Genomic DNA, 26,672 nt, shown 5'->3' with positions numbered 1-26,672 from the left:
AGTGTTGAAAACTTTTGACAATATTGCATTGCCTACCAGGCAATGTCACATCCAAACTTTTGTATCATTTCACCTAAATTCTTTTTTCTTCTTTAAAACTCATTTTGAAATATTTATAGACTTATAGATGCCTTTTCTCTTAAATATTTCTGTGTGTCCTTAAAAAAGGACATTTCCTTATCCAACCATAAAACAATGAACAAAATCAAGAAATTAACAATGATATAATACAATTAATTTACCTACAGACCTTATTCTGCCAACCATCTCACTAAGGTCCTTTATAATGAAAGAAAAACATTTTGTAGTCCAAGGTCCTATCCAGGATGAAACACTATATTTAGGTATGTCTGTTTTGTCTCCTTCAAGCAGGAACAGTCTTTGTCCTTCTTTAATGACTTGATATTTTTTAATATAAACCCTTTATTTTGCAGAATGTCTCAATCCTGGTATATTTATTTCCTCCTGATTAGAGTGGCAGGAATACCACAAAAATTATATGTGTTATTCATGTGTTTCCTGATGTGATGCACTGAAATGTTAATTCCATCCCTGATGATGATAACTTAACCACTTAGTTAAGATAGTATCTGCAGGTTTTTTTTTCCATTGTAAAACCAGTATTTTTCCCTTTGTAATTATTTAATAAGTTGTGGGGAAATACTGTGAGGTTAAGTAAATACCATCAAACTTTCACCTACTATTTTAAGCGTCCACTGATTATTGTGATGTTACCAATGATGATTTTGTAATTCCATCATTCTGTCTACACTTATTAGTTGCACTCTATAGTGAGGAAGAACTTTCTCATTTATTTATTCACAGAATACTTACTTTATTCTATGGGTTATAATCTCTTTCTCTCTCCTTAAAAAAGGTCAATAGAAAAAAAATTCTGATAGCACACTAGTTTTCATCTTATATTTCAATTAAACTATATATACCTATCAATAGTTTTCAGTACAAATTAAGACCAAATTAAAAAAAATTTCATAAAAAGTTTCAGAAATGTTCTTCATTATTCTCCAGAAGAAAATATTATAATGTAAATATATAGCAGCTACTCTATTTAATACTACAGTAGTCTAGAAAACTCAATGTGAATATTAGTCAGATACTGCAAATCTAATAAAGACTCAGTAATATAATTAAGTGGTTATAATTTGCTGTATCTATCCTAGGCAAATCCATTTTTTTGGGGGGGGGGTGGGAGTCTAACTTTTAGTATCAAATCATTCTCCCATGTATATATTAAAATACTAAAATTTAAAAACTGAGTTGTCAAAGATTATAAAACAAATTTATTTAAGGCCAAGGTTAGAATTTAGATATGAATTTAGGTCTCCTGTACCATGGTCCTAGATGCTCTATACATCTGACCAAAAGTACTGTAATCTAACACCAAGTACAACTGCTGTATTTCACACCAGTGCCAACAAGCAAGAACTCAAAATGAGAATTTAAAAAAAGTATACAAGCAGTAGTAAAGAATATAAATTCAGTACTTACAGCTGGGTGGGAACCACTGTACCATAAGAGGACAAAAGAGTTATGTCACACAGCAGACAGCCTTTAATAATTAATTTCCCTTTCCATGGGGAGATGAGAACTTTAAGAAATGAGGGTAAGAAAGAAACAAATTATTTTACTTATGAACAAAACATTTACTTAAAAAACCTAAAAGAACCAATTAAGTAATTCCTTACCATTTTCACTGAGTTCAAGTCTAGGAAAAAAAAAAAAAAGGCAATTTTATAAGAGCCAAGGAAAAAAATACAGTAAAATAAAACATGTACATAATTACTTACATGCTTTTATGAGCTGGTGCTGCCATCTTTTTAGGTTCCTTGTACTGAAAAGCTACAATTACGTAAGGGTGAATCTGTCTAGGTCGCTCAGTAACAGTGGTGCCTGAAAGCTCATACAGGTAATACTAAAAGAAAAAGAATTATAATCAGGGTAGCACTATAGATTTCCGTATGCACCAAGTTGATTTCAACCCACCCAGTACGGAAACTTAACACATTAGAGGCAGAAATGTATCTTAGAAATGATTTATACCTGACTCAGTTCAAAGGCGCGAAAATGACTCGTCTTGTGAGAAACCTTGTTAGTATTTGCAGCCACATGGCAATCATAGCCAGAAGATGGGCTAATATAGTTAGTTGTATAATTCTCAGACACAAACTTGATTTTCCCCTAGAATGAAAGTATTAAGACTAATCAGATGTTTTCAAATAGCAATAATCTTATTCTAGGATTCATTTATAAGTAGCTGAATAAAGATTTCTATGTATTTCAACTAATAGTTAACTATTAAGAATTAGAAGTATGGTTCTTAGAAAATAATCTCTTAAGGCCAAAAATAGTTTTAACTATCCATGAACCCCTTAAAATTGCATTTAAGAATCAGGTATGTTTGGGCATCTTTCTGAGACAGAAGTCCATTTCTTTTATCACAACATCAAAGGAATACACATTTAAGAGACCCCCCCCCCTTTTTTTTGTTAATCCTCACCAAAGGTTATTTTTCCATTGATTTTTTTAGACAGAGTGGAAGAGAGGGGGGAAGAGGGAGAGAGAGGGGAGGAGGAACGGAAGGAGAGAGGGGGTGGGGAAGGGGGAAAGAGAGAGAGAGAGAGAGAGAGAGAGAGAGAGAGAGAGAGAGAGAAACATTGATGTGAGAGAGACATATCGACCAACTGGTTCACCCCAGGCTGGGGATCAAGCCTGCAACCAAGATATGAGCCGTTGACTGGAATCGAACTCAGGACCCTTTGGTTCTTGGCTAACTCTCTACCACGGAGCCAAACTGGCTAGGGCAAGAAAACCATTTCTTTAAAATAAAAATTATATAGCTTACCAAATAGATTGATTATTCAATGACTTATAACATAAAAGATGACAAATGAAATCTAAAATTTCAAAAGATGAGTTTTCAAACTGAGTATTAAGTTATCAATCATAAATTACAGACCAAGATATATCTATTACATCAGGACCCAGAAATTAAGCAAGTAGCAAATATATATACTAAGTGCTTAGCAGAGCACTGGCCCTGACTACAGTCAATAGTATTTCCCATTATAGACTTGTCTTCATCAAGGTTACATGTCTTCCAGAAAAAGAAGAAAAAAAGCCGTCAAGTTTTTTTATTTCATATCATGAAATAGCATGATTTTAAAAGCTGTTTTTAACAACATGATGACATAGATAGAACAAATAAAAATATACTAAATATAAACCAAAATGAGGATGAGATTACAAATTTATTTTTACAAGAAGAATTTAATTATTTAAAAAATGTTTTTTTTGTGTGTGTTTTTTTTTTTTGCTGTTAAGATCCTGCCTCTTCATTTATAGGACCACGAAAGGCAATTCTTTGGTCAAAGAAGCCAAAGAATGTAAACAGTAAGGAGGGCTGAGAACATGCAGGAAAAACTACACAGCAATATCCACCAAACAGAGAGGGGATACAGGGGCATAAACCAATGGCAAGGCAATCTGACATAAATAAAAAACCAAACATTTGTTACCTGAGCTGACAGGTACACTATCTACAGCAGAATTATAGTACTTATCATCGAGCAAGAGAGGAAGGACTAAGAAAGGAAAAGCAGCGATTGTGTGCCAGTGCAACACTAATTTTCCTCTAGTTCTTGGGGACAAAATTTTGAAATATAACATATTTACACTCTCTTTAAAAAAATCAGTTCTGTTATATTTATAACCAAAGAACTCAGAAAGCTAAAACAAAAGCAGAAACAACAAAAAAGACCACAGAATATGCCCTCAAAAAGTCCACCAACCTATAAAATCAGCGCTTTCCTACTACTTGAGTGAAAATTCTAATTGCAAGATTTACTCATATTGAACTATTAAAGGGTGTTTAAGAATTTCTGAGATCATCAAGTTATAGGTGCCACATAAACATGTAAACAAGATCTGGATGTTTAATGGGATAAAGAAAATAAAGATTTCTTATTGTGACAATTTAAATCAGACAACAAATGTTGTTTTCTAAATTCATCTCTTTTAACTGTAAGTATACTGTTTTAGAAGCAGCTACCTGTTTTATTATTTAATGTGTAAAAAGTGGCATTGTGGCATGGCTGGTGTGGCTCAGTGATTGAGCATCGACTCGTAAACCAGGAGATCACGGTTTGATTCCCAGTCACATGTCCAGGTTGTGGGCTCAATCCTTAGTGTGGGGTGTGCAGGAGGCAGCCAGTCAATGATTCTTTCTCATCATTGATGTTTCTCTCTCTCTCCCTCTCTCTTCCTCTTTGAAATCAATAAACATATATTATTAAAAAGTGGCATTGTGGGACAGGAGTGAGAGGAAGACTTCACTGAGTACCTTTTGTATTACTTCTAAGGTTTTTTTATAAAAATGTAGATCATCTACACCAGTGGTCAGCAAACTGCGGCTCGCGAGCAACATGCGGCTCTTTGGCCCCTTGAGTGTGGCTCTTCCACAAAATACCACGTGCGGGCATGCACGTACAGTGCGATTGAAACTTCGTGGCCCATGTGCAGAAGTCAGTTTTCGGCCTGGGCGAGTCTATTTTGAAGAAGTGGCGTTAGAACACTCAAGGGGCCAAAGAGCCGCATGTGGCTTGCGAGCCAAGGTTTGCCGACCACTGATCTACACTAATAAAAGAGAAAGATGCAAATTGACCGTCACTTCGCGACACCCACAAGCCAATCGGGAGTATGCAAATTAACCCGACAAAGATGGCGGGTTAACTTGCATATGCAGGCACCGAGCAGCCGGGGGCAGAGTGGCTGCCTGCGCGCGCACACGCACCAAGCGGCCTGGGTCCCGGGAACGGGCGTCCTCGGGAGCCAGGCCACTCTGAGCCTGGAGGCCCGCACGTAGGCCCGGAGCACCCGGGGTCCCAGAATGCCCCAGCCACTCTGGGCCTATGCGCGCAGGCGCCGAGTGGCCAGGGGCGAGGCGGGAACATCCCCAGGACCCAGGAGCTCCAAGCCAGTGTGTGTGCGAGCAGCCGGGGGTGGGGCGGGAACATCCCCCACAGCGAGCGAGCGGACAGCAGGGCCCTGCTTGCCCCTGGCCATGGCAGTGAGGGGCAAGCAGTCCCCTGCAGGGCCCCCCCCAGAGAGCAGACACCAGGGCCCTGCTTGCCCCTGGCCCCGGTGGCGAAGGGCAAGCAGGCCCCCACAGATAGCAGATACCAGGACCTGCATTGGCATCAAGCAGGCAGGTCCACAGAGAGCAGGCCTAGGTTGTCAGTAAGACATCTCCTGAGGGCTCCCAGATTGGAGAGGGTGCAGGTCGGGCTGAGGGACCCTCCCCATCCCCACCCCCACCCCCCGTGCACGAATTTCATGCACCAGTCCCCTAGTATAGCAAATAAATAAAAAATCTTTGTCTTTAAAGGAAAGCAGAAATAGCAATTTCATTTTCTGATATTGAATAGCTGTTTTTGGTGAGGACTATGTTTAGCAAATGATCTGCAAAGAACATTATCACCAACTGATAACCTTTACTTTTAAAAAGAAAAATTATACAAAAGTACACATAGGCTTTACCTTAATTAGATTAAAAATTATAATATAACCAGACTTCCCATGATACCATGGTCTTGCATGAAGATAGTCTGAGTATTTGGAAATGTATACACCTATAAGAGCATAAAATATAGATTAATTTACACTTTTAAAATATTATTTACACATATACAATTCCAATGTAGGTCTACCCTTAGCTGAACAAGACAAAAGATAAATAAAAGTCAACATTAAAAACTGTTTTGAAACTGCTTACTTTAAAAAAACTTTTTAAGTTATTCTAAAGGTATAGAAACATTAGAGCTAAGACAAAACATATTTAATTTATAACCAATTTTCTATTAGGGTACTAATAATGGAAAACAAAGTATCACACACTTTTGGAAAATTCTAAGTTTGTTTTTTCTCCATGTAATCATCCAGTGAAAAGATCTATGGTAATCTGATCCTCAAGTTATTATTTTACCAAAAAAAAAAAAAAAATCTTAGTAAGTATAGTAACCCCACCTTATCTACAGAGGATACTTTCCAAGACTCCCAGTGGAAGCCTGAAACTGTGGACAGTACTGTACCCTATGTACTGTTTTTTTACATATATACCTATGATAAAGTTTAATGTACAAATTAGGCACAGTAAGAGATTAACAACAATAAGTGATAATATAATAGAACCATCATAATAAAGATTATGTAAATGTGGTCTTTCCGCTCTCAAAATATCTTCTTGCATAGCCACACCTTGTTTTATTGCTCTTTGCTTTATCATGCTTCACAGATATTGTACTTTTTACAAATTGAAGGTTTGTGGCAAGCCTCCATTGAACAAAACCTTTTTTTTTAAGTGCGTTATTTATTTATTTTTAATTTCAGAGAGGAAAGGGGAGGAAAGAATAGAAACATCAATGATGGGAGAGAATCACTGATTGGCTGCCTCTTGCACACCCCAAACTGGGGATCGAGCCCGCAATCTGGGCTTGTGCCTTGACTGGGTATTGAACCATGACCTCCTGGTTCATAGGTTAATGCTCAACCACTGAGCAATTCAGGCCGGGCCAAAATCTTAAAAAAAAAAAAAAAAAGTTTTTATTGATTTCAGAAAGAGGAAGGGAGAGGGACAGAGAGATAGAAACATAAATAATGAGAATCATTGATTGGCTGTCTCCTGCATGCCCCCTATTGGGGATCAAACCTGCAAACTGCACAGGAACCTAACCATGACCTCCTGGTTCATGGGTCAATGCTCAAGCACTAAGCACCAGCAGGGCTGAACAAAATCTTTTGGTGCCACTTTCCCAACAGCACGTGCTCTCCTGGGGTCTCTGTGTCACACTTTGGCTAATTCTTACAAAACAAAGTGGGGCAAAAGGATGTTTACAGTTATACATGAATGTACACAGAGTTTATTTTTGTCCTAATATAAAAACCCTGGGTTCGTCACATCCATAACGATTGGAGGCTCGACCTAATGCCCAGGCTGCATGTGCAGCAGGCTCTGGTGGGTGGGAACTTGTGGCAGCGGAGACGGGGACAGGGGAGGAGGGGCTGGCACTCACACTCACTCACAACTCCACACATGTACAGACACACACACAGCGCCCACCAGCTCACAGCTTTTTCTCCCTTTTTTCCCCTCCCTCCCAGCTTGCTCTCGGAGCCTCTCTCAGAATTAGGAAACAAAACAGACTGGGCCTGAAGAGGCCTGGATGGAAGGGAGGGTGGGCAGAGGGTGGAGAGGCCCCCACTGGCCCTGCCCCGTCCCAGCCGAGAAAGAGGAAGAGGGAGACAGGGAGGCCTGGAAGACTGCTGAGAAAAACAAAGAGAGGCAGAGACCAGGCCGGCAGGTGAGGGCAGTTGGGGGCGAAATCAGGCCAGCAGGGGAGGGCAGTTAGGGGTGATCAGGCAGGCAGAGGAAGTTGGGGGCGAGATCAGGCTAGCAGGGGGAGCAGTTGGGGCGAGATTAGAACGGCAGGGGAGGGCAGTTAGAGGCAATCAGGCAGGCAGGCAGAGGCAGTTAGGGTGATCAGGCAGGCAGGCAGGTTAGTGGTTAGGAGCCAGCGGTCTCAGATTGCAAGAGGGATGTCTGACTGCTGGTTTAGGCCCGATCCCACTAGTATTATTATATTATTTTCTATACAAACAACTGTAAACCTACTTTTATCCCACCCTATAGCACGAAATTCGTACATGGAGGGGGGGGGAGGGAGGGGTACAACCCCTCAGCCCAGCATGCACCATCTCCATTCTGGGACCCCTCGGGGGATGTCCAACTGTCGGTTTAGGCCTGATCCATCCCTCTCACAATCTGGGATGGCTGGCTCCTAACTGCTCATCTGCCTGCCTGCCTGATTGCCCCTAACTGGCCCCCCTGCCAGCCTGGTTGCCCCTAACTGCCCCCCCCCCCCCGCCAGCCTGGTCACCCCCAACTGCCCCCCTGCTGGCCTAGTTGCCCCCAACTGCCCTCTCCCTGTCGGCCTGATCTCGCCCCCAACTGCTCTCCCCTGCCGGCCTCCCTACTGCCCCCCTGCTTGCCTGGCTGTCCCCCCCCAATTGCCCCCCTGCCAGCCTGGTCACCCCATGCAGCCTGCTGTTCAGTTGTTTGGTCATCCCTCACTAACCCCCCTGCTGGCCTGGCCGCCCCCCAATGGCCCCCCCCAGCCGGCCTAGCCGCATCCCAACTGCGTCCCCCACCAGCCTGCTCACCCCTAACCACCTCTGCCTTGGCCCTGCCACCATGGCTTTGTCTGGAAGGACGTCCGGTCTCCCAGTCTAATTAGCATATTACCCTTTTATTAGTATAGATTTGTTGTTTATTTGTGATCAGTGATATTTGATATTACTATTGTAATTGTTTTAGGGCACCACAAACCATGCCCATATAACACAGTGAACTTGATAAATGTGTGTGTTCTGACTGCTCCACTGGCCAGCTGTTCCCCATTTTTCTCCCTCTCCACTCAGGCCTCCCTGTTCCCTGACACAACAATATGGAAATTAGGCCAATAATCCTATAATGGCCTCTAAGTTTTCAAATGAAAGGAAGAGTCACACATCTCTCACTTTAAATCAAAAGTTAGAAATGATTAAGCTGAGGAGGCATGTCAAAAGCAAAGATAGACCTCTTGCACCAAACAATTAGCCAAGTGGTGAATGCATAAGAAAATTAAAAATGAAACTAAAAAAAAAAACAAAAAAAAACAAAAAACAACAAAGAAAAAACTCCAGCCCAGTCAGTGTGGCTCACTAGATTGAACACCATCCCATGCATCAAAAGGTTGCTGGTTTGATTCCCAATCAGGGCATATGCCTGGGTTGCAGGCTCGATCCCCAGTAGGGGGCGTGCAGAAGGCAACCTATCGATGTTTCTCTATCATAGATGTGTCTATCTTCTCTCCCTCTCTCCCTCTAAAAAACAAAACAAAAAAAACAACCAACAACAATAAAAATGTATTACAAATATATATATATTTATATGTTTCAGTGAACACAGAAAAGATAAGAAAGCGAATTAGCCTTATTGATGATAAGGAGAAAGTTTTAGTGGTCTGGGTAGAAAATTAAACCAGTCACAACATTCCCTTATGCCAAGGCATAAAGAGCAAGACCCTAAACTTTCTTCAATTCTATGAAGGTTGAGAGAGGTGAGGAGGCTGCAGAAAAGTTGGGCTAGCAGAGAGGACAGTTCATGAGTTTTAAGAAGCTGTCTCCTTAACATAAAAGTGCAAGATGAGCTCTAGCTTGTTGCTCAGTGGTTAGAGCGTAGGCCTGTGGCCTGAAGGGCCTTGGGTTCAATTCAGGTTAAGGGCACATACCTTAAGTCGCAGGCTCAATCCCCAGCCCCAGGTCAGGGCACATTCAGGAGGGAAGCAATTGATGTGTCTCACATCAATTGTTTCTCTCTCTGTCTCTCCCCCTCCCTTTCACTCTCTCTAAAAATCAATGGGAAAAAATATCCCTGGGTGAGGATTAACAACAACAACTAGAAGTGCAAGATGAAGCAGGAAGCACTGATGAAGTTGCAGCAAGTTGTACAGAAGATCTAGCAAAGATAATTAACGATGGTGGCTACACTAAATAATAGATTTTTAATGTAGATTAAACAGCCTTATATTGGAGGAAGATGCCATCTAGGACTTTCATAGCAAGAGAGTAGAAGGTAATGCTTGGCTTCAAAACTTCAAAGGACAGGTTGATTGTCTTGCTAGGGGTTAATGCAGCTAGTGACTTTAAGTTGAAGCCAAAGCTCATTTATCATCCTGAAAAATCATAGGGCCCTTAAGAATTATGCTAAATCTACTCTTCGTGTGCTCTATAACTGAAACAACAATGCCTAGAAAACAGTTTAAAACACGTTTTACTGAATATTTTAAGCACACTATTGAGACATACTGCTCAGAAAAAAAAGATTCCTTTCCAAATGTCACTGCTCATTGACAATACACCTGGTCACCAAAAGCTCTGATGGAAACGTACAATGAGATTATTATTATTTTCATGCCTGCTAACACAACATCCATTCTGCTGATCATGAACCAAAGATTAATTTTAACTTTCAAATCTTCTTATTTAACAAATATATTTTGTAGCTTTGTAAGTTAGGTACTGGAGCTGAGTTGTCCAATAGAACTTTTTGAACAGATGGGGGGAAAAAGAAATACATTTATAAGGCTATAGCTGCCATAGTGATTCCTTTTGATGGATCTGGGCAAAGTAAATTAATAACCTCTAGAAAGAATTCACCATTTTAGATGTCATTAAAATTTTTTGTGGTGCATGGCAAGAAGTCAGAATATCAATATTAACAGGAGTTTGAAAGAATTTTATTGCAATCCTCATGGATGACTTGAGAGTTGAAGACTTCAGTAGAGGAAGTAATTCCAGATGTGAAAACAGCTCGTGAACTAGAATTAGAAATACAGCCTGAATCACTGCAATCTCATGATAAAACTTTAACAGATGAGTTGCTTCTTATGGATGACAAAAAGAGAGCGATTTTTAAAAAATATATTGTTATTGATTTCAGAGAGGAAGGGAGAGGGAGAGAGAGATAGAAATATCAATGATTAGAGAGAATAATTCATCACCGCTTATATGTACTGGGAAACAAAAAAATTTATGCCTCGCTTTATTGAGATAGTCTCTGGAACCAAACCTGTCTCCAAGGTATGGAATTACTCACCCTTCTTCTAGTGATGTAAATGGTGGAACCATTCCATAAACAAGATGGCTACCACCCACATTTTATGATTATGTTGCTAGAACACAGGCAGATAATTTTTCTTTGTTTTTGAAAGCATGTGGGGTTCTTGGCTCTGCACACCATACCTGGCTTTATCACAGGCCCTGCAGCATTACCACATCATACTAGAGTTAATCTGTCCTTTCATGTTTTATACCCTGGTGGCTACTATGCATTTTTATAAATGTGGGTTCTATTGGGCATCTTCTTCCAGACAAGTCCGGTTTCATCAAAACTGAAGGTTTACTTTGGATGGTATCCTTTTCCCTTAATCAACTTCTTCAACTTTTCTGGAAATGTGGCAGCAGATCCTTCACAGGCTGATGTAGCCTCTTCAGTAATTTTTAAAAATTTAAGTCCAAACCTATTCTTGAATCAGTGTAACCATTCCTTACTTGCAGTAAATGGCTTGGTGCCACTCATTACAGGGGGTCCCTTGCTGCAGTCTTCATATAGGCTAAATGCTTTCTTGCACAAGACAGTCCCATCGATTGAAACAAGTTTTCTGTTCATGTCTCCCACCCACAACTTTAATGCTTTTTTCATCTTAAGTAAGCACTTATTCACTGCCTATAACATTTGCAGTTTGAGGTGTGACAGCAAAACTAGCAATAATTGTTTTGTCCCTTTTCACAAATAGAGTATTTGCTCTTATCATAGATTTTAGCAACCTCAGCATATAATTTTTTTTCTTTATTAAATCAAGAACTTTCATCTTCTCACTTAAAGGAAGCATTTTAGGGCTTCTCTTTGGTATATCTGAATTGCTGATATCACTACTCTTAGCTTTGGGGCCATTATGAAGTCAAATAAGGGTTATTTGAACACAAGCATTATGATACCGTGACAGCCGATCTAATAAATGAGAGGGCTACAAAGTGACTAATGGGCGGGGAGCATATACAGTGTGGAGATGCTGGACAAAGTGACGATACATGTCATGGGTGGAATGGCACAAGATTTCGTCATGCTGCTCAGAATGGTGCAATTTAAAACTTAGGAACTGCTTATTTCTAGAATTTCTCATTTGACAGCAGGTAACGGAAATCATGAAAAAGTGAAACTGCAGATAAGGGGGACTATTATACTCTTATTTAATAACATGTACCAAGGTTTACTATATGGTAGGTCTGTGCTAGGCAGCTGTGACACAAAGGGAAATAAAATAAGGTCCCTGTCTTCAAGCAGCTTATTCTGCTACACTGTAAATTCTAGTAAAACAGGGGTTATATTTGTTTTGTTCACCATTGTAGCCACATCATAGCTCAAAATGTAGTATGTACTTAATTATTTACCAGACATACTAGAGGCCCAGCGCACGGATTCGTGCACATTGAAAATAAATTAGAAGGTGGCCTGGGCGAGATGGGCCAGACATGCCCTGGAGCCAACCTTTCATGGTCCCTCCCTGGCCAGCAGCACCAAGGCTCGAAGGGTGTCTGTGGAGTGAGCAGGGTCTTTTTGTTAATCAGCTTAACAATGTTAATCAGCTTAACAATAACCCACAACCGTCGGACCAACTCGAGCAGGGTCTTTTTGGCAGGTGGGAGTCCCTCGGCCTGGCTGTGGGGATTGGGCCGAAACCCGCAGTCTGACATCCCCCGAGGGGTCCCAGAGTGCGCGAGGGCACTCTTCAAAGTTGCTATCGCTCAGCAGCTCCTGCATTGAGTGTCTTCCCCCTGGTGGTCAGTGTGCATCACAGCCAGCCATATGGCTGAATGGTCGGATGATTGCTTATACTTTTATATATATATAGACATTACATTTGAGGACACACAGAAGTAGAACTAATCCTATATAATAAAACCCTAATATGCAAATCGACCGAACGGCAGAATGACTGGTCTCTATGACGCACACTGACCACCAGGGGGCAGATGCTCAATGCAGTAGCTGCCCCCTGGTAGTCAGTGCGCTCCCACAGGGGGAGCGCCACTCAGCCAGAAGCCAGGCTCATGGCTGGCCAGCGCAGCTGTGGTGGCAAGAGCCTCTCCGGCCTCCGCTGCAGGCGGGCAGTAAAGAGTGAGGGGTCCCGAACTGCGAGAGGGATGTCTGACTGCCAGCTTAGGCCCGATCCCCAGGGAGTTGGCAGGCGGACATCCCCTGAGGGGTTCCTGACTGCGAGAGGGCGCAGGCCAGGCTGAGGGACTACCCCCCCCCCCAGTGCATGATTTTTGTGCACTGGGCCTCTAGTTAAGTAATTAAATCTGCCCGAGAAAGTTCTTTTTTAAAAAAATTTATTCATTTATTGGTAATATATTTTTATTGATTTCAGAGAGGAAGGAAGAGAGAGAGAGAGAGAGGTATAAACATCAATGATGAGAGAGAATCATTGATCGGCTGCCTTTTGCACGCTCCCTACAGGGGATTAAGCCCTCAACCCGGGCATGTGCCCTTGACTGGAATCGAATGTGGGACCCTTAAGTCTGCAGGCTGATGCTCTATCCACTGAACCATACCAGCTATGGTGAGACAGGAGTTCTTTAGACAAAGAGAGGAAATAATTCTAGGTAGAGAACAGAGTGAACAAAAGTATGAAAGCATAAAAAATCATAAATTGTTTATAACAGTAGGCCAGTGTTGAAAGCAGGAGAGAAAGTGGTGAAAGCTGAGGTTGAAAAGAAAGCTTGAAACTATGCAGTAAAGATTTTTGTAGGATAGCTTAGACTTTATTTTGTAGGCAACAGAGACCAATCAAATGTGAGTTTCAAAAGGGGAGAGATAAGAACTAAACTAAACAGAAAAACAACTGTAGGAGTTGAGACAGGAGAGAAGGATCCCCCCACCAAGGCAGCAGCAGTGAGAAGAAAGAGGAAAGGACAGATTTCAAAGATATTCCTGAATGTAGATCTCACGCTTGAAATGTAAAAGACAATGGTGAGAACACTCTGATATAATGAAAAGAATAACAAACTAGTGATCAGAAGTTTAGGTTTCAGTTCCAGATTTTCCATATATCTATATAAAGAGGGAATATGCAGATTGACCATCACACCACCACAAAGATGGCAGCGCCCACAGTGGAGGCCGAGTTCCCATAATGAGCCTTAACGAGCAATCAGCAGGGACCTGAGGCTGCATGGTGCTGGGCCAGGGCAGGGGACCTGAGGCTGCACCCCCTGCCCGGTGGGGCTTCACAGGGGACCTCAGGCTGCACCCCTCGCGCTGGTGCAAGGCCGGGGTACCTGAGGCTGCACCCACCCTGTCCTGGTGCCAGGCTGGGGGACCTGACGCTGTGCCCCTCGCCCAGCAGGCTTGATGGGGGAGCTCAGGCCACACCCCTCGCCTGGCGGGTCTTGATGGTGGACCTCAGGGTGCGCCCCCCACCCCGGTGCCGGGCTGGGGGACCTCAGGCTGCGTTGCTCGCCCTGGCACTGGGCCAAGGGACCTCAGGTCGTGCCCCCTGCCCCGGTGCCAGGCCAGGGGACCTGAGGATGTGCCCCCGACTGGCGCTGGGCCAAGGGACCTGAGGCTGCGCCTCCTGCCTGGCGGGGCTTGACAGGGGACCTCAGGCCGCACCCCCGCCCAGAGGGGCTTGACGGGGGAACTCAAGGTGCACCCTCGCCCGGTGTCGGGCCAGGGGACCTGAGGCTGCACTCCCCCTCCCATTGGGGCTTGACAAGGGTGGGGCCGGCCGGGTCTGGCGTGATTTTGAGGCACCGCAGGTGGGCGGGGACTTGACTCTGGGTCCCACAGCGTGCCCCAGACTCTGACAGGAGGAAGATTTTCATACACATTTTACTAATTTTCTTTCATCTCTGACACTTCTATTATAGGGAAAGGGCAAATAGCAGTATTAAAATATTTCCTCTAATTAATCCCCTTTTAATGTGCACGAATTTCATGCACCAGGCCACCAGTTTACTAATAACCACCATGTGACTGACTGAGGAGTATGTTACTGAAGAGGGAGATGGCCTTGGAGCATAGATACATAAACCACAGGGTTCTCAAGAAGAGAAAGAGCAATAGCCTCTTAACCCTACGAGACCACTATACCGATTTTTCGGTAATTTCCGAATCTGCCGCTATACCGCTGTACCTAATTTTCGGTACTTTGCCTAGAACGTGAAAAAAATGCGTCACAAACTAAAAATAACCAACCAATTGTGGTCAAACCTCATGGTTAGCCATTGCAAATGTCTGCCCCCATGTGTTTGAATTGACTTTGTGTGGTTTAAGGGGACAGTTAGGTTCAGGGCCTCAGGTCTGATAGGGTTAAAATTATTTAACACTACTTTAATATAAAGTACTAGAGGCCTGGTGCATGAAATTTGTGCATGGGGAGGGGTGTCCCTCAGCCCGGCCTGCACACTCTCCAATCCGAGACCACTGGCTCCTAACCACTTGCCTACCTGCCTGCCCCTAACCGCTTCTGCCTGCCAGCCTGATCGCCCCCTAACCACTCCCCTGCTGGCCCGATTGACATCTAACTGCTCCCCTGCTGGCCCGATGCCTCTAACTGCCTCCCCTGCAGGCCTGGTCGCCCCCAACTGCCCCCCCCCTGCTGGCCATCTTGTGATGATGTGAGAGTGGCCATCTTATGGAGGCCATCTAGTGATAACATAAGGGCGCTGCACAAGGACGCGAGGACCACCTAGGCTTTTATTATTATAGATTACTATTACACACAGAACAACCCACTTCAACTTGAGCCCAAAACTATAAAATATACAGAGGCAGTGGTGCAATTTTATTATCAGCCCAGTACAGACAGGGGACCTCAGGCTGCACCCCCTGCGCTACGGGTTACGTCGGACTCGATGTACATCGTTTCGTGGTTACGTTGTCATCTCCCATTTTATTTAAAAAAAAAAAAAAAGTTCCGTCATTTCGATGTATGTACATATGTGCTTTATGTTTTCTGTTATTTATTTACCACAAGTAAAGATCAGGAATTGTTATCTTTCAAATTATTTTTACTGTTTCACTTCATTACTGTTGTGTATGTGCTCCATGTGAGTGACGTAGGTGCTTATGTAGGTGGGTTCCGACTTACGGCAAAAATCACGTAACATTGCACTGTAGGAACGGATCTCCGATGTAATCCAAGGACCTACTGTATATGTGTTTAAGAAGAATCTGTATTTGTTAGGAATATACAGCTTCCGCTCAACCACCCTATGAAGCCAGCCTCTCAAAAATCATTAATAAAAGCATGGGATTGTAGAAAAGTGGCCTTACTTTTTAGTGATGTAAGCTGAGGTATTTATTTGTAATTTACTTTCAAATTCTTCAGAAAAACAAAACTAAACAAACAACAACCACCAACAACAAAAAGACAAAAACCTAAAAATTTTTTAGCAAAGGAAGGGTCTGATGCAAAACATCTGTTAGACATACATGATGAGTATATTAAATATTATACTAGGCTCTCTTCTATGTAAGCATTTTTTATAAAGGAAAGGAGGGGTGTGTGTGAAAAAGAATAGGAAAGAAGAAACAGGTTTTATGTACTGTAAAGTGCCATTGGGTTATGAATTTATTCCCTTTAATGTCTTTTAGAAGAGCTGACTGTAAGTTTTAAAAATTTTTGTTTTAAACAGTTACCACATGACCCAGCAATTTTACTCCTAGGTAAATGTCTGAGAAATGAAAACACACACCTATACAAAACTTGTCATGAATATACATAGCAGAACTTTTTATAATAGCCAAAAGGTGGAAACAACCAAATGTCCATCAACTGACGGATTACAAAAGCATGGTATAACCATACAATGAAATATTATTCAGCCAAAAAGGGAATAAAGTACTGGTACATGTACAACATGGATGAACCCCAAAGGACACTAAGCTAAGTAAAAGAAAAAAAGTCAAAAAAGATCATATATGATTCCATTTATATACACTATTTGGAATAGGCAAATCCATTAGGCAAGAAGTAGATTAGTGACCACCTGGACTAAAGGTAGCTAACAGGTGCAGGACTTCTTTTTAGGGTGACAAAAACACTCTAAAATTGTGCTGCTGGCTTCACAATTCTGCGACTACACTAAAAGCATGGAATTGTACATTTTAAATGGATGTATTATCTGGTATGTGAATTTTATCTCAAAAAGATATATTTTTTAAAGTCAGCAGGAATCTAGCCATGAAGCCCAATAATCTTTCTCAGTCTGGATTCTATAGCACCTGACACAGCTATATAACACCCCCCCCCCCCCCCCCCCCGCTTAGATACTTCTGTTTTCTGTAAAACTTTACCTTCTGATTCTTCATCCATTGTACTGCTCTTGACTCCTCCTCCTTCTACACCTTCCCTATCCTCCCCTCCCCTCAGTCCCATATGATCCAAAAGTTCTGTTCTTTGCCATTTTTTCCTTCTATCTTTTTCTATGTAACACTATGTTTGGCTTCAACTAACGCCAACCCCCATCACCTTGACCCAAAATCTACACTCCTAATTCCTTTTCCAATTATTCTTATCACCACTAAGGTATCTTCCAGAAACGCTTATGAAGATCTCATTATTTTTCAAAATCAACTCATGAAAGTAGCAGTGTCCAATTACTGAGAGTTTACTAGGTTTGTGCTGTGGTCAGCACTTTACAGAGTCTTATGTATTTTCACAACAAATCTAGAAGACAGTTTTACCTATCCTATATAATAAAAGAGTAATATGCAAATTGACCAAATGGGGGGACCGGTTGCACACACTGCCCACGAGGGGGCAGACACTCAATGCAGCAGCCAGGCTCACAGATGGTGAGCACAGTGACGGTGGCAGGAGCCTCTCCCCACTCCGCGGTAGCGCTAAGGATATCCGACTGACATCCCCCGAGGGCTCCCAGACTGCAAAAGGGCACAGGAACTCCCGACCCCCAGTGCACGACATGTACACCAGGCCTCTAGTCTTACATATGAGAAAACTGAAGAAATTTAGTGCTAATCTACATTTTTTTAATCATACGATTTACCTTTCTCTTTTATCAGCTTCCCAACCAATCTTCTCTCCTTCTGTGTCTCTTTTTTATCAGTAATATCACTGTAGTGTAAGTTTAAATCTTTATTTCCTTTCTCTTACTCCTCACATTCCATAGTTGCCAAGTTTGATTAGTTCTATATATTCTCTATTCCTATTGCAATTATGATAGCATAGAAGAGAGCCTCACTAATCCTGGAAGACTATAATAATCTCTTGGCACTAAAGGATACTTTCAGTATGTTTTCTAGCCCAACCAACTTTTAAAAACAAATTTGATCATGTAACTTCTATTGGAAAACTTTAGGCTCAAAGCTCATTTATATGATACAGTTCTATTCTAAAGATTATCATTTATCATTAATGAAACTGGCTTTTAATATGGGTATCTTATGAAATAAACTATACCGTACTTCATTTTGTAAAAGAAGAAATTCTTACCTTTTGCTGGGTCACCCAGAGTGGTAATAGCACTGCTGCCAATACAGAGTCCACGCTGACATACCAATTTTGCCTTTAAACAAAAGATAGTATTTCGCTTATCATATTCGTCTTGGGAGAGGTAATGAATGAACACTGTAACCTATAGGCTTTCAAATAAGTATAAAATCTTTATACTGTACATATGTATGGCACAAAGCAAGGCTATGTAAGGCTACTGCATTTGGTTAATAGTTCAAATTTTTCATGAAAGCCACCATTTCTGTTAACAAAAATGTCACCAGCAGAACCAAATTAAACAAGATCACAGGTAAGTCCTTTCTTAAAGTTTTCTTTTTAAAATATAGCTTTGGAAATGTTTTACTCCCAAATCCATACCACATCTTATTTGGAAGTAGTTGATTAAATAAAATATCCTGGTATTACTATAATATCTTTATATTATATACAAATATTAAACATCCTGTAAGCAAATCTACCATTGTTTTTAAAATACCATTAACCCTACTAAAACATTACCTTATGTTAAAATTATATCAAGGTGCCAAACACATCTTTGGGGCATACCCTGCACACAGTTTCCTTCTCCCACAAGTCAGGTAAAAGCAACAATATGGATGTTCAATCTTCAAAGATGGGAATGAAACAATTCCAACTAATTAGAATGCTGAAAGTGCCCATTTTATCCCCAAAACTATATCACTTAAACTTGAAAAACCTCCATAAAGAATAGAAAGTATCTATGTAAACAATGATCCATAATGGAGAAATAGCTGTTCATTCCATTAAAAGGCATTACTGATACCTAAGAAACCTGTATTAATCCAAATCTGACCACAAGTTTACAAATGTATTTAAGATAAAACTAAAATGGACCTATAAAAAGTTGCAGAAATCCAATCTCTTTCATAACTAGCTTCACTGTCATTTACATTGCTACCAATCTAAGTAACAAAAAAGGCTGATGAACTGTTAATCTTATAATACTTAAGTAAAAAGCCAATACTTAAGTTTAATAATTTATTTTGTACATTAATTCACAAATTTAATTTTATACTACCTAATTCCCTTACCTGATTTTCACTTTCAAACAGAAGAAACCCGTAAGTTTCTTGAAGTTCTTCCTGAGTGTAGTTACTTGCTTTTTTTTCTTGGTAAAAAGTTTTGTACTATATAAAGAGAGAATAACCAAATGGTATAAACATGTTATTTTGCCTAGCAAGTTAATTTTAAAAAATGCATCATCTGAATTGCTCCTGCTAAAAGTCTAATAAAATTTATTTTCCTATTCGTTAGATTATTACCTTCCAAGTGACTGTTTCCAAGAATCTTTTATCTAATTTGAAAAGTGATAGCTTAAAAGAACTAGGCTTATATACCCCAAATCATGGTTCTTTAAAGCTAAAATAAAACTAACACACAGACACAATGTGTACCAAGCACCTCACCTCATTTAAGAAAATGTCATTTTTCACCAAAGTCACTTGACTGTATTGAAAACCATGCTCAGATGCAGAGTCCAAGTAAGAAGTATGGAGAATTGAAACTGCCCTTTGGAAGAGAGAGTCTGAACTCAAGGACACTGTCTCAAAAACTGTAAAACACAAACAAAAATAATGCAACTGTTTAAGATAACCAAAGGAAGGGATTAAAAGTGATACACTAAATATCACTAAATACTTCATCTATTTCCTTCCTATATAACTAAGACTTTTACCATGTGTTTTGGTGATCATATCTTAATTTAAAAGATGGGCCAAACCTAGTAAAATGCCCTCCCCTGGATCTCGCCCAATGGAGGTGGGGCCTCTCATGTGAAGAAAATAATCTAAATGAATTACAATTTAGGGTGAATTATTTTCAATACAAGAATAAAATGTACCCTGCCAGATCCCTTTGTGGCTGTGGTTTAAGCTGGATGTTGTAACTGCAACTGGTAAATGCAGATGTGACTGTATTGTCAAGTTGGTGATCAGCAATAACTCAGACCAATGTTTCACATCTTTATGATTTTTTAAACCTATGCCATATTTTGATAAATTTACCCTTCCCGTCTTCTCATCAAATCCCCACGTACATCTGTTGGGCTCTTTTTAATGAGCCTACTATTGCACACTCAGCAAACACATTAGAAATCATTGTATCTTTGGGGTTTCCTCACTAGCTTAGATATGTCTATTGAACATGTTATGGTTTGTATTATAAAATCATTTTTTCATTTTACAAAAATAAAACTTCATTACTTTTTTAAAGTGCTATTTTCAAACCATACTCATGTGCTATCCCACATATTCTGATATGCCCTTCCCATGAGAGGCATGTTTCCTAATTGAGAATTGCTGACTCAACCCAGTAATTCTCTTGATGTAAGCCTTTGTGCCTTTTGACTTTACAAGTCTTTAGCAAGAACTGAACCTAATAACTTCTCATAATATTTAACCATTTAATTTGTTTACTCCTATTTGTATCTTCTCTACTTTCTTTAACAAGGCTGGGGAGGAGTGTACAAACTGATAATTTATAAATAAGAAAGAGCAAGGAATAATTGATATAGCACTGCAAGTTATAGTCATATAGTACAAATAAATACATTAATGTGGCTTCCTACATTTACCAGAACTCTGCAAGTTACAGTTCAAAAGTTAAAGGAAAAAAGCATATTATTTTTTTTTTAAAGTGTTTTTATTGGTTTCAGAGAGGAAGGGAAAGAGTGATAGAAACATTAATGATGAGAGAGAATCATTGATCGGCTGCCTCCTGCATGCCCCCCACCGGAGATCGAGCCCGCAACCCAGGCATATGCCCTTGACCGGAATCGAACCCATGACCCTTCAGTCCGCAGGCTGACGCTCTATCCACTGAGTCAAGCCAGCTAGGGCAAAAGCATATTATTTAAAATTAAATTATGAACAACAAGTAAGAAAAAAAAGAAACTAGACTATCACAGAAACGAAAACAAACATTTCAGTGAAACTAATTAGGACTAAACTGTCCTAACACTTCAATTATAAAGTTAGTTTAAAATGCTTTATAAACAAAACTTCCTAGTACCAAAAATGAAAGATTGTAAACAGCAAGGAAGGAAAGAAAAGAGGATGAAATACTTGAGAATATTCTGAAGTGGTACATCTGATTCATATCAATTGCTTTACTTTTTCTCAGTTTCACTTTCTCCTTCAATATTAGTATACTAGTGCTATACAAAATAAAGATATTCTAGAGATTAAAATAGCAAAACACCATGATAATAATTAAAATTATGGCTTTCTAAAGCTGTATTACTTAAACTAGGAGGTCTATGCATTTGCAAATTCATCTTACAAAAGCTTAAATACAAATCAGAATTCGTTTAAAATTATAAATTTGGAAACCTGTATTTAATATTTTTAAAAGGCAATATAATATAAAAAATGTAACTGTATTTTGAGGCTCAATATTTGAGAAATTATGTTGCATCCAGTGACAGAAGCAAAAGTTATCACAGCTTTAAAAATGAACTTTCTAAGACTATCAATTTCTTTAAATTCTACAAGATGTTAATAGATAGGCACGTTTTAAGTTTCATAAGTACTGAATACTACTATATCCCTATTTTTGAGTGTTAAGACACAATAAACTGAAAACTGTAAAAGCAGTCCAATTAAAAAACAACAACAACATACCTATCTAACACAGTGTTTCCCAAATACATGTAGTCAGAGAACATTTATACCAATGTGCAGAGTATTGTTCCCAATAAAGCTATTAATAAAGATGATTTAAAATAAACAAGAAAAGAAAATAAGTAAAAACAAAAAAAGAAAATAAATTCTAAAGATACAAAAAAAGAAAAAATAAGGAGAAACAAGTAGGAAATAAATTACTTTGTGCTTATATATGTTTACTTCTAAAACTATTTCTTTATAGTTAAAAATGCTTCCCCTTTAGGTCAGCATCCTCCGAACAGCAATATATATATACAAAAGTAATTCTTTTATGGTTAGAAGAGAAAGCATGTCAAAAGCCACGGTGTTGAAAATCACAGTAAATCTTCAATCTTTCATGACTTCATAAATTACTTCAATTATACTCTCAAGAAAGCACAAGTTTCCTACTCTATAAATAAGATAGTTGAGAATTTTATTGAGTAATTATTTGACAGTATCTCTCCTTACATAATATACTTTCATTTAAGAATCTAACTTATATAAAACATTATAAGCACTAAATTAATGGTCACATTTTTGGTAAGCAATACACATTATTTATACATTCAAGGTTATAAGAATACTAGGAGAATGAAGAGAGGACTACTGCACAAAGAAATCTAATACATCTAAAAAGGTAACTTGAAAAGTACTTGCCTATAATGTAGAAAAAGTGGCCCTAAGTGACCAATAGAGAGCACATGGAGAAAATTTAAGTTCAATCATAATGGCTCTGGAAATTGAGTTAATATGCTTTCCTGTAGCTTTGGACTCACTTCTCTGCTATTTGTGGATTCAATCTAAAATGCTAACTCAAGCTTGACACAAGGTAGAATCTGTTCAAAGTACCCTGCATTAATCTCCCCTTTCTCAAAATCCATTAGAGATACTGAGTATCTGGTTTTGGGCTTTTTTTTTTTTTTTAACTTCTAATAAAAGAGATCAGAAAATGATAAACCAATTTCTGATGGTATATCACAGGTATATTTTTTCATCCTATAAGCATCTGGTCTGACATCAAATAATGAGATGAACTAATGCCAACAACTCAGGTGTCACAAAACTGACAAAAATCAGCCACTTGCACATCTCCCCAGAACTTTCATTACCACATCGCCTGTCTGTGCATTAAACAGCACTCATCAACAAGAGAAACGCTCAGAACCCAACAATATAGGCCATTAAAGGTCCTTATCAGTATCCCCTATAGACGGATTGCAAACTACACCTGCTAGTACTATCTATGACTATATATTTTAAGTCTAAGCAGGCCATTTGATAGTTGTTGAAGGAATAGCCTACCCCTTAATCATCTAATTCTAAATGTATTACCTTTACTTTAATATACTAAAGAATTGCCAGTTTAAGATAAATACAACTTTTTTAGAGCACAATTTGGTAGGCCCTAACAAAAACTTAAAAATGTGCATATCGAATAACCATTCCATTTCTGAGAATCAACTCCTCAGAAACACTAGTGTAAGTGCACAGGATATATGTACAAGGGTGTTCCATGCACCAGAATCCATAATAGCAAAAATACTGGAGATAATCTAAAATTGCCACCAACAGGGAAACACATTGCATTTACTAAGTAAAATAAACTTGCATATACTGGCATATAAAGTTATCTATTATATACTACGGAATAAATAACATGCATTATATCATGTCATTTTGGTTAAAAAACAACAGCAACATTCCAAATTATGTGTTTGAAAGTATACAGATAAAAATCTAGAAAGATGGGAAACCAAACTGTTAACAGTGTTTAAACCAATGGTTATTGAGAGTGGGAAATGGATAAAATGGGAACTTACATTTTTTACTTTATACATACTTCTACAAATTTAGGTTTTTCCTATATAAGCATATATTACTTCTAAGATATCTTAATTCAGAATCAAGTAAAATAAATCATAATTAAAAAAATACAAATAAGGAGTATGACAATTGTCCTTAAATACCTTTCCTGATACAATTTAAAAATTTAATCAATCACTTATCAGTTATGGACTAATGATTTAAAGAAATTTTTAGCTATTGAAAATATAATTTTAAAAGTTCTTTCATATGATTAAAATTTAAAAAGTTATACTGGTCTACTTTGAATTTATTAGTAATAACTTATTGCATTTAATTTAATACCCACTGTTTTCTGATATGAACCCTGTCCTGGTCTTCTCTAAGAGAGAATGTAGTTGGGTGGGTGGTCTTAATTCATTTTCACCAAGTATACCCCCAGAGTTCTTGACATAGTCCTGTTTTCTGTTAATGCCATAGATGCTAAAATGAAAAAAGAAAAAATTATATCATAAAATGAATAGTTCTATTTACAGCATATCTACTATATAAACAAATAATTACTGGCATCTAATTTGCATTAGGTACAATTCTGTAATGGTTACCTCCTATGACAACTCTACAGAACTAAGGGCTAAAGTTGCTATATAAGCAGTAACACACATAAAATGAAATGCTTTTCCTCCAATATATATTTTTTTAAGTTTTAAAGAAAATTTTGTCGACAGAAATAAATTATGCTAATAGAATCCCTTTTGCCTCACTGGGGAAAAAATCCTTCAAAATGAAGAGATTATAGAATCACATTCATATTCTACTGTTTGGAAATGGCAAAATCAAATAGAACACAAATAAAATATCTCCCCACACAATTTGGTAGCACCTAACAAAAACTTATAAATGTGCATATCAAATAACCATTCCATTTCTAAGAATCAACTCCTCAGAAATACTAGTGTCAGTGCACAGGATATATGTACAAGGGTATTCCATGCACCAGAATCCATTAATAGCAAAAACAATGGAGAAGTCATAAATTAGACATATAATGCATCCGTTCATTAAACAAAATTACTAGTGACAATTATTACATACCCAGTCGAAAAAGTCTCTACAATGAAAACTATTAGACTAGAAAAGGAAGACAAGCCTGTAAAGAACCTAAGTACTAGAAATGTGTAGGAGAATCTAGAACACAATATAGTGAGTACATAATGGTACAAACAACCAATTTCACTGATATGTTAAGAAAGGTTTCAGAAAGGCACTGATACTTGATATCTGAATAAGTACTAAAAACAATAAGCCAAAGAAGGGCATAGTGTGTATGTTTTCTAGGCAATGGAACAAATGCAGAGGTAGAAACAAGATACATGTAAGGAACTGCAAATTGTTTTTTATTTGAGGAATTCAATATGCTTTACAAAAAGCAATTTAAAAATCACATGTATAGTTGTATAATTTTACACTTTCCCCCTTGCAAAAGTATTTGAGTCAGAATTGTGTGGATATGAATAGTTTTAAGAAAAAGTAGCAATATGATGATATTCATTCATTAAGCAAGTAGATTATGTGAAGAAGGGAGAGAATTAAATTGGGAATCAGGATACCAGGATTCTATTGCAGGCCTATCATTAACTTGTTCTGACACCTTCCTATGATATTACTGACTGCCTTCTCAATAATAATGCCCTTTTTTCTTCCCTTCTCCCAAACAAGCAATTTTGGTTAGGTATTGGGTGATCCAAAGCTTCAGGAGAGGCTTGGGAGCAGGGTGTGTGTGCTTATCCCGAATAATCTAAGCTCATTATGGTAAATTCATTCTCTTTGGTTAGTGATTGTTTTAGGAATAAACATGTGACTCAACTCTGGCCAAGACTCTACAAAGAGAATTCTGGAAAAGGTTTCTTACAAAAAGAACAGGAGGAAAAGGTGCACTCTTCCTGACTTCATCCTCTTCTAGCCTTAAGGCCTTATCTGAAGATGAGTTTTTTGTCTGGAACTCCCAGCACCCATAATTAGATTGAGCAGCCAACACAATGATGATGGAACCAAACAGAAAGAATCTAGATCCTTAACGAAGTCCTAGAATTGTTGAATGAACAGGAGCTGCTTTGCCTCTGAATCTTTTGATATGTAAAACTAGAGACCAGATGCACGAAATTCATGCAAGAGTAGGCCTTCCTTCCCCTGGCTGCCAGCACCGGCTTCCCTCTGGCACCAGGGACCCGGGCTTCCCTTGCAGCCACTGGCTTTGTCCAGAAGGACGTCCAGTCTAATTAGCACATTATACTTTCATCATTATAGATTATACATGTCCCTGATTGTTTAAATCACTTTGATTGGCAGCTGAAAGCACACTATGAACCTTGTTAAAATATTTATTCTAAGGCCTCATCCTATATAATAAAAGCCTAATATGCTAAGTGTCCGGTTGTCTGGTCGGCCATTCAACTAATCAAAGCGTGATATGCTAAGGCCACCCAACTGCTCGCTATGACATGCACTGACCACCAGGGGGTAGACAGACGACAGGCTGATCAGTTGCTGTGACGTGCACTGACCACCAGGCGGCAGACAGTCGACTGGTCAATCAGTTGCTGTGACGTGCACTGACCACCAGGGGGTAGACACTCCAACTGGTAGGTTAGCTTGCTGCTGGGGTCCAGCCAATCGGGACTAAGAGAGATGGGCCAGACATGCTCTGGAGCCCTTCCACAGTCCCTCCGCAGATGGCCAACCTCCCGCGTCTCTCCCCAGCCCCAATTGTGCACCAGTGGGGTCCCTCGGCTTGGCTTGCGCCCTCTCGCAATACGGGCTGAAGGGACCCCTTCACCCCCAAGTGCACAAATTTTGTGCAATGGCCTCTAGTTTAATTATAATTATCTTTCTAAGGCTCTTTTCAGTGCTAACACTGTGACTATAAATCTGCCTTACTGAAGGCCTAGTATGTCTGAGGCATTGGGCACTGCACTAGATAATTTATCAAATTCTTCTTTTTTATTTGTTGCCATGAAGAGACATTTATCCTAGTATTTATTAGCAA

At 39.4% G+C, this 26,672-nt stretch overlaps 1 protein-coding gene across 6 annotated transcripts in view; it reads right to left on the bottom strand.

Moving 5' to 3' along the window:
* The window catches only part of TASOR2 (transcription activation suppressor family member 2), a 93,828-nt gene that overhangs the window by 51,038 nt on the left and 16,118 nt on the right, over nucleotides 1–26,672 (bottom strand). For 2 of the 6 annotated variants that reach the window (XM_079778785.1, XM_079778780.1), the window contains exons 2-9: nucleotides 19,586–19,731; nucleotides 19,211–19,306; nucleotides 18,138–18,210; nucleotides 5,557–5,648; nucleotides 2,062–2,199; nucleotides 1,809–1,933; nucleotides 1,707–1,726; nucleotides 1,510–1,609 (exon numbers count right to left, since the gene is read on the bottom strand). In XM_079778785.1, coding sequence (XP_079634911.1) covers nucleotides 1,510–1,609; nucleotides 1,707–1,726; nucleotides 1,809–1,933; nucleotides 2,062–2,199; nucleotides 5,557–5,648; nucleotides 18,138–18,210; nucleotides 19,211–19,306; nucleotides 19,586–19,731 — 790 coding nt within the window. Of the gene's footprint in view, nucleotides 1–1,509; nucleotides 1,610–1,706; nucleotides 1,727–1,808; nucleotides 1,934–2,061; nucleotides 2,200–5,556; nucleotides 5,649–18,137; nucleotides 18,211–19,210; nucleotides 19,307–19,585; nucleotides 19,732–20,958; nucleotides 20,966–23,975; nucleotides 24,107–26,672 lie in introns of those variants that run through there. The other 4 variants (XM_079778783.1, XM_079778781.1, XM_079778782.1 and 1 more) reach the window with 4 other exon arrangements.

This window comes from Cnephaeus nilssonii (genome assembly GCF_951640355.1).
Source record: "Cnephaeus nilssonii genome assembly, chromosome: 1".
NCBI classification, from domain to species: Eukaryota; Metazoa; Chordata; class Mammalia; order Chiroptera; family Vespertilionidae; genus Cnephaeus; species Cnephaeus nilssonii.
This window is presented reverse-complemented; position numbering and strand designations above follow the sequence as displayed.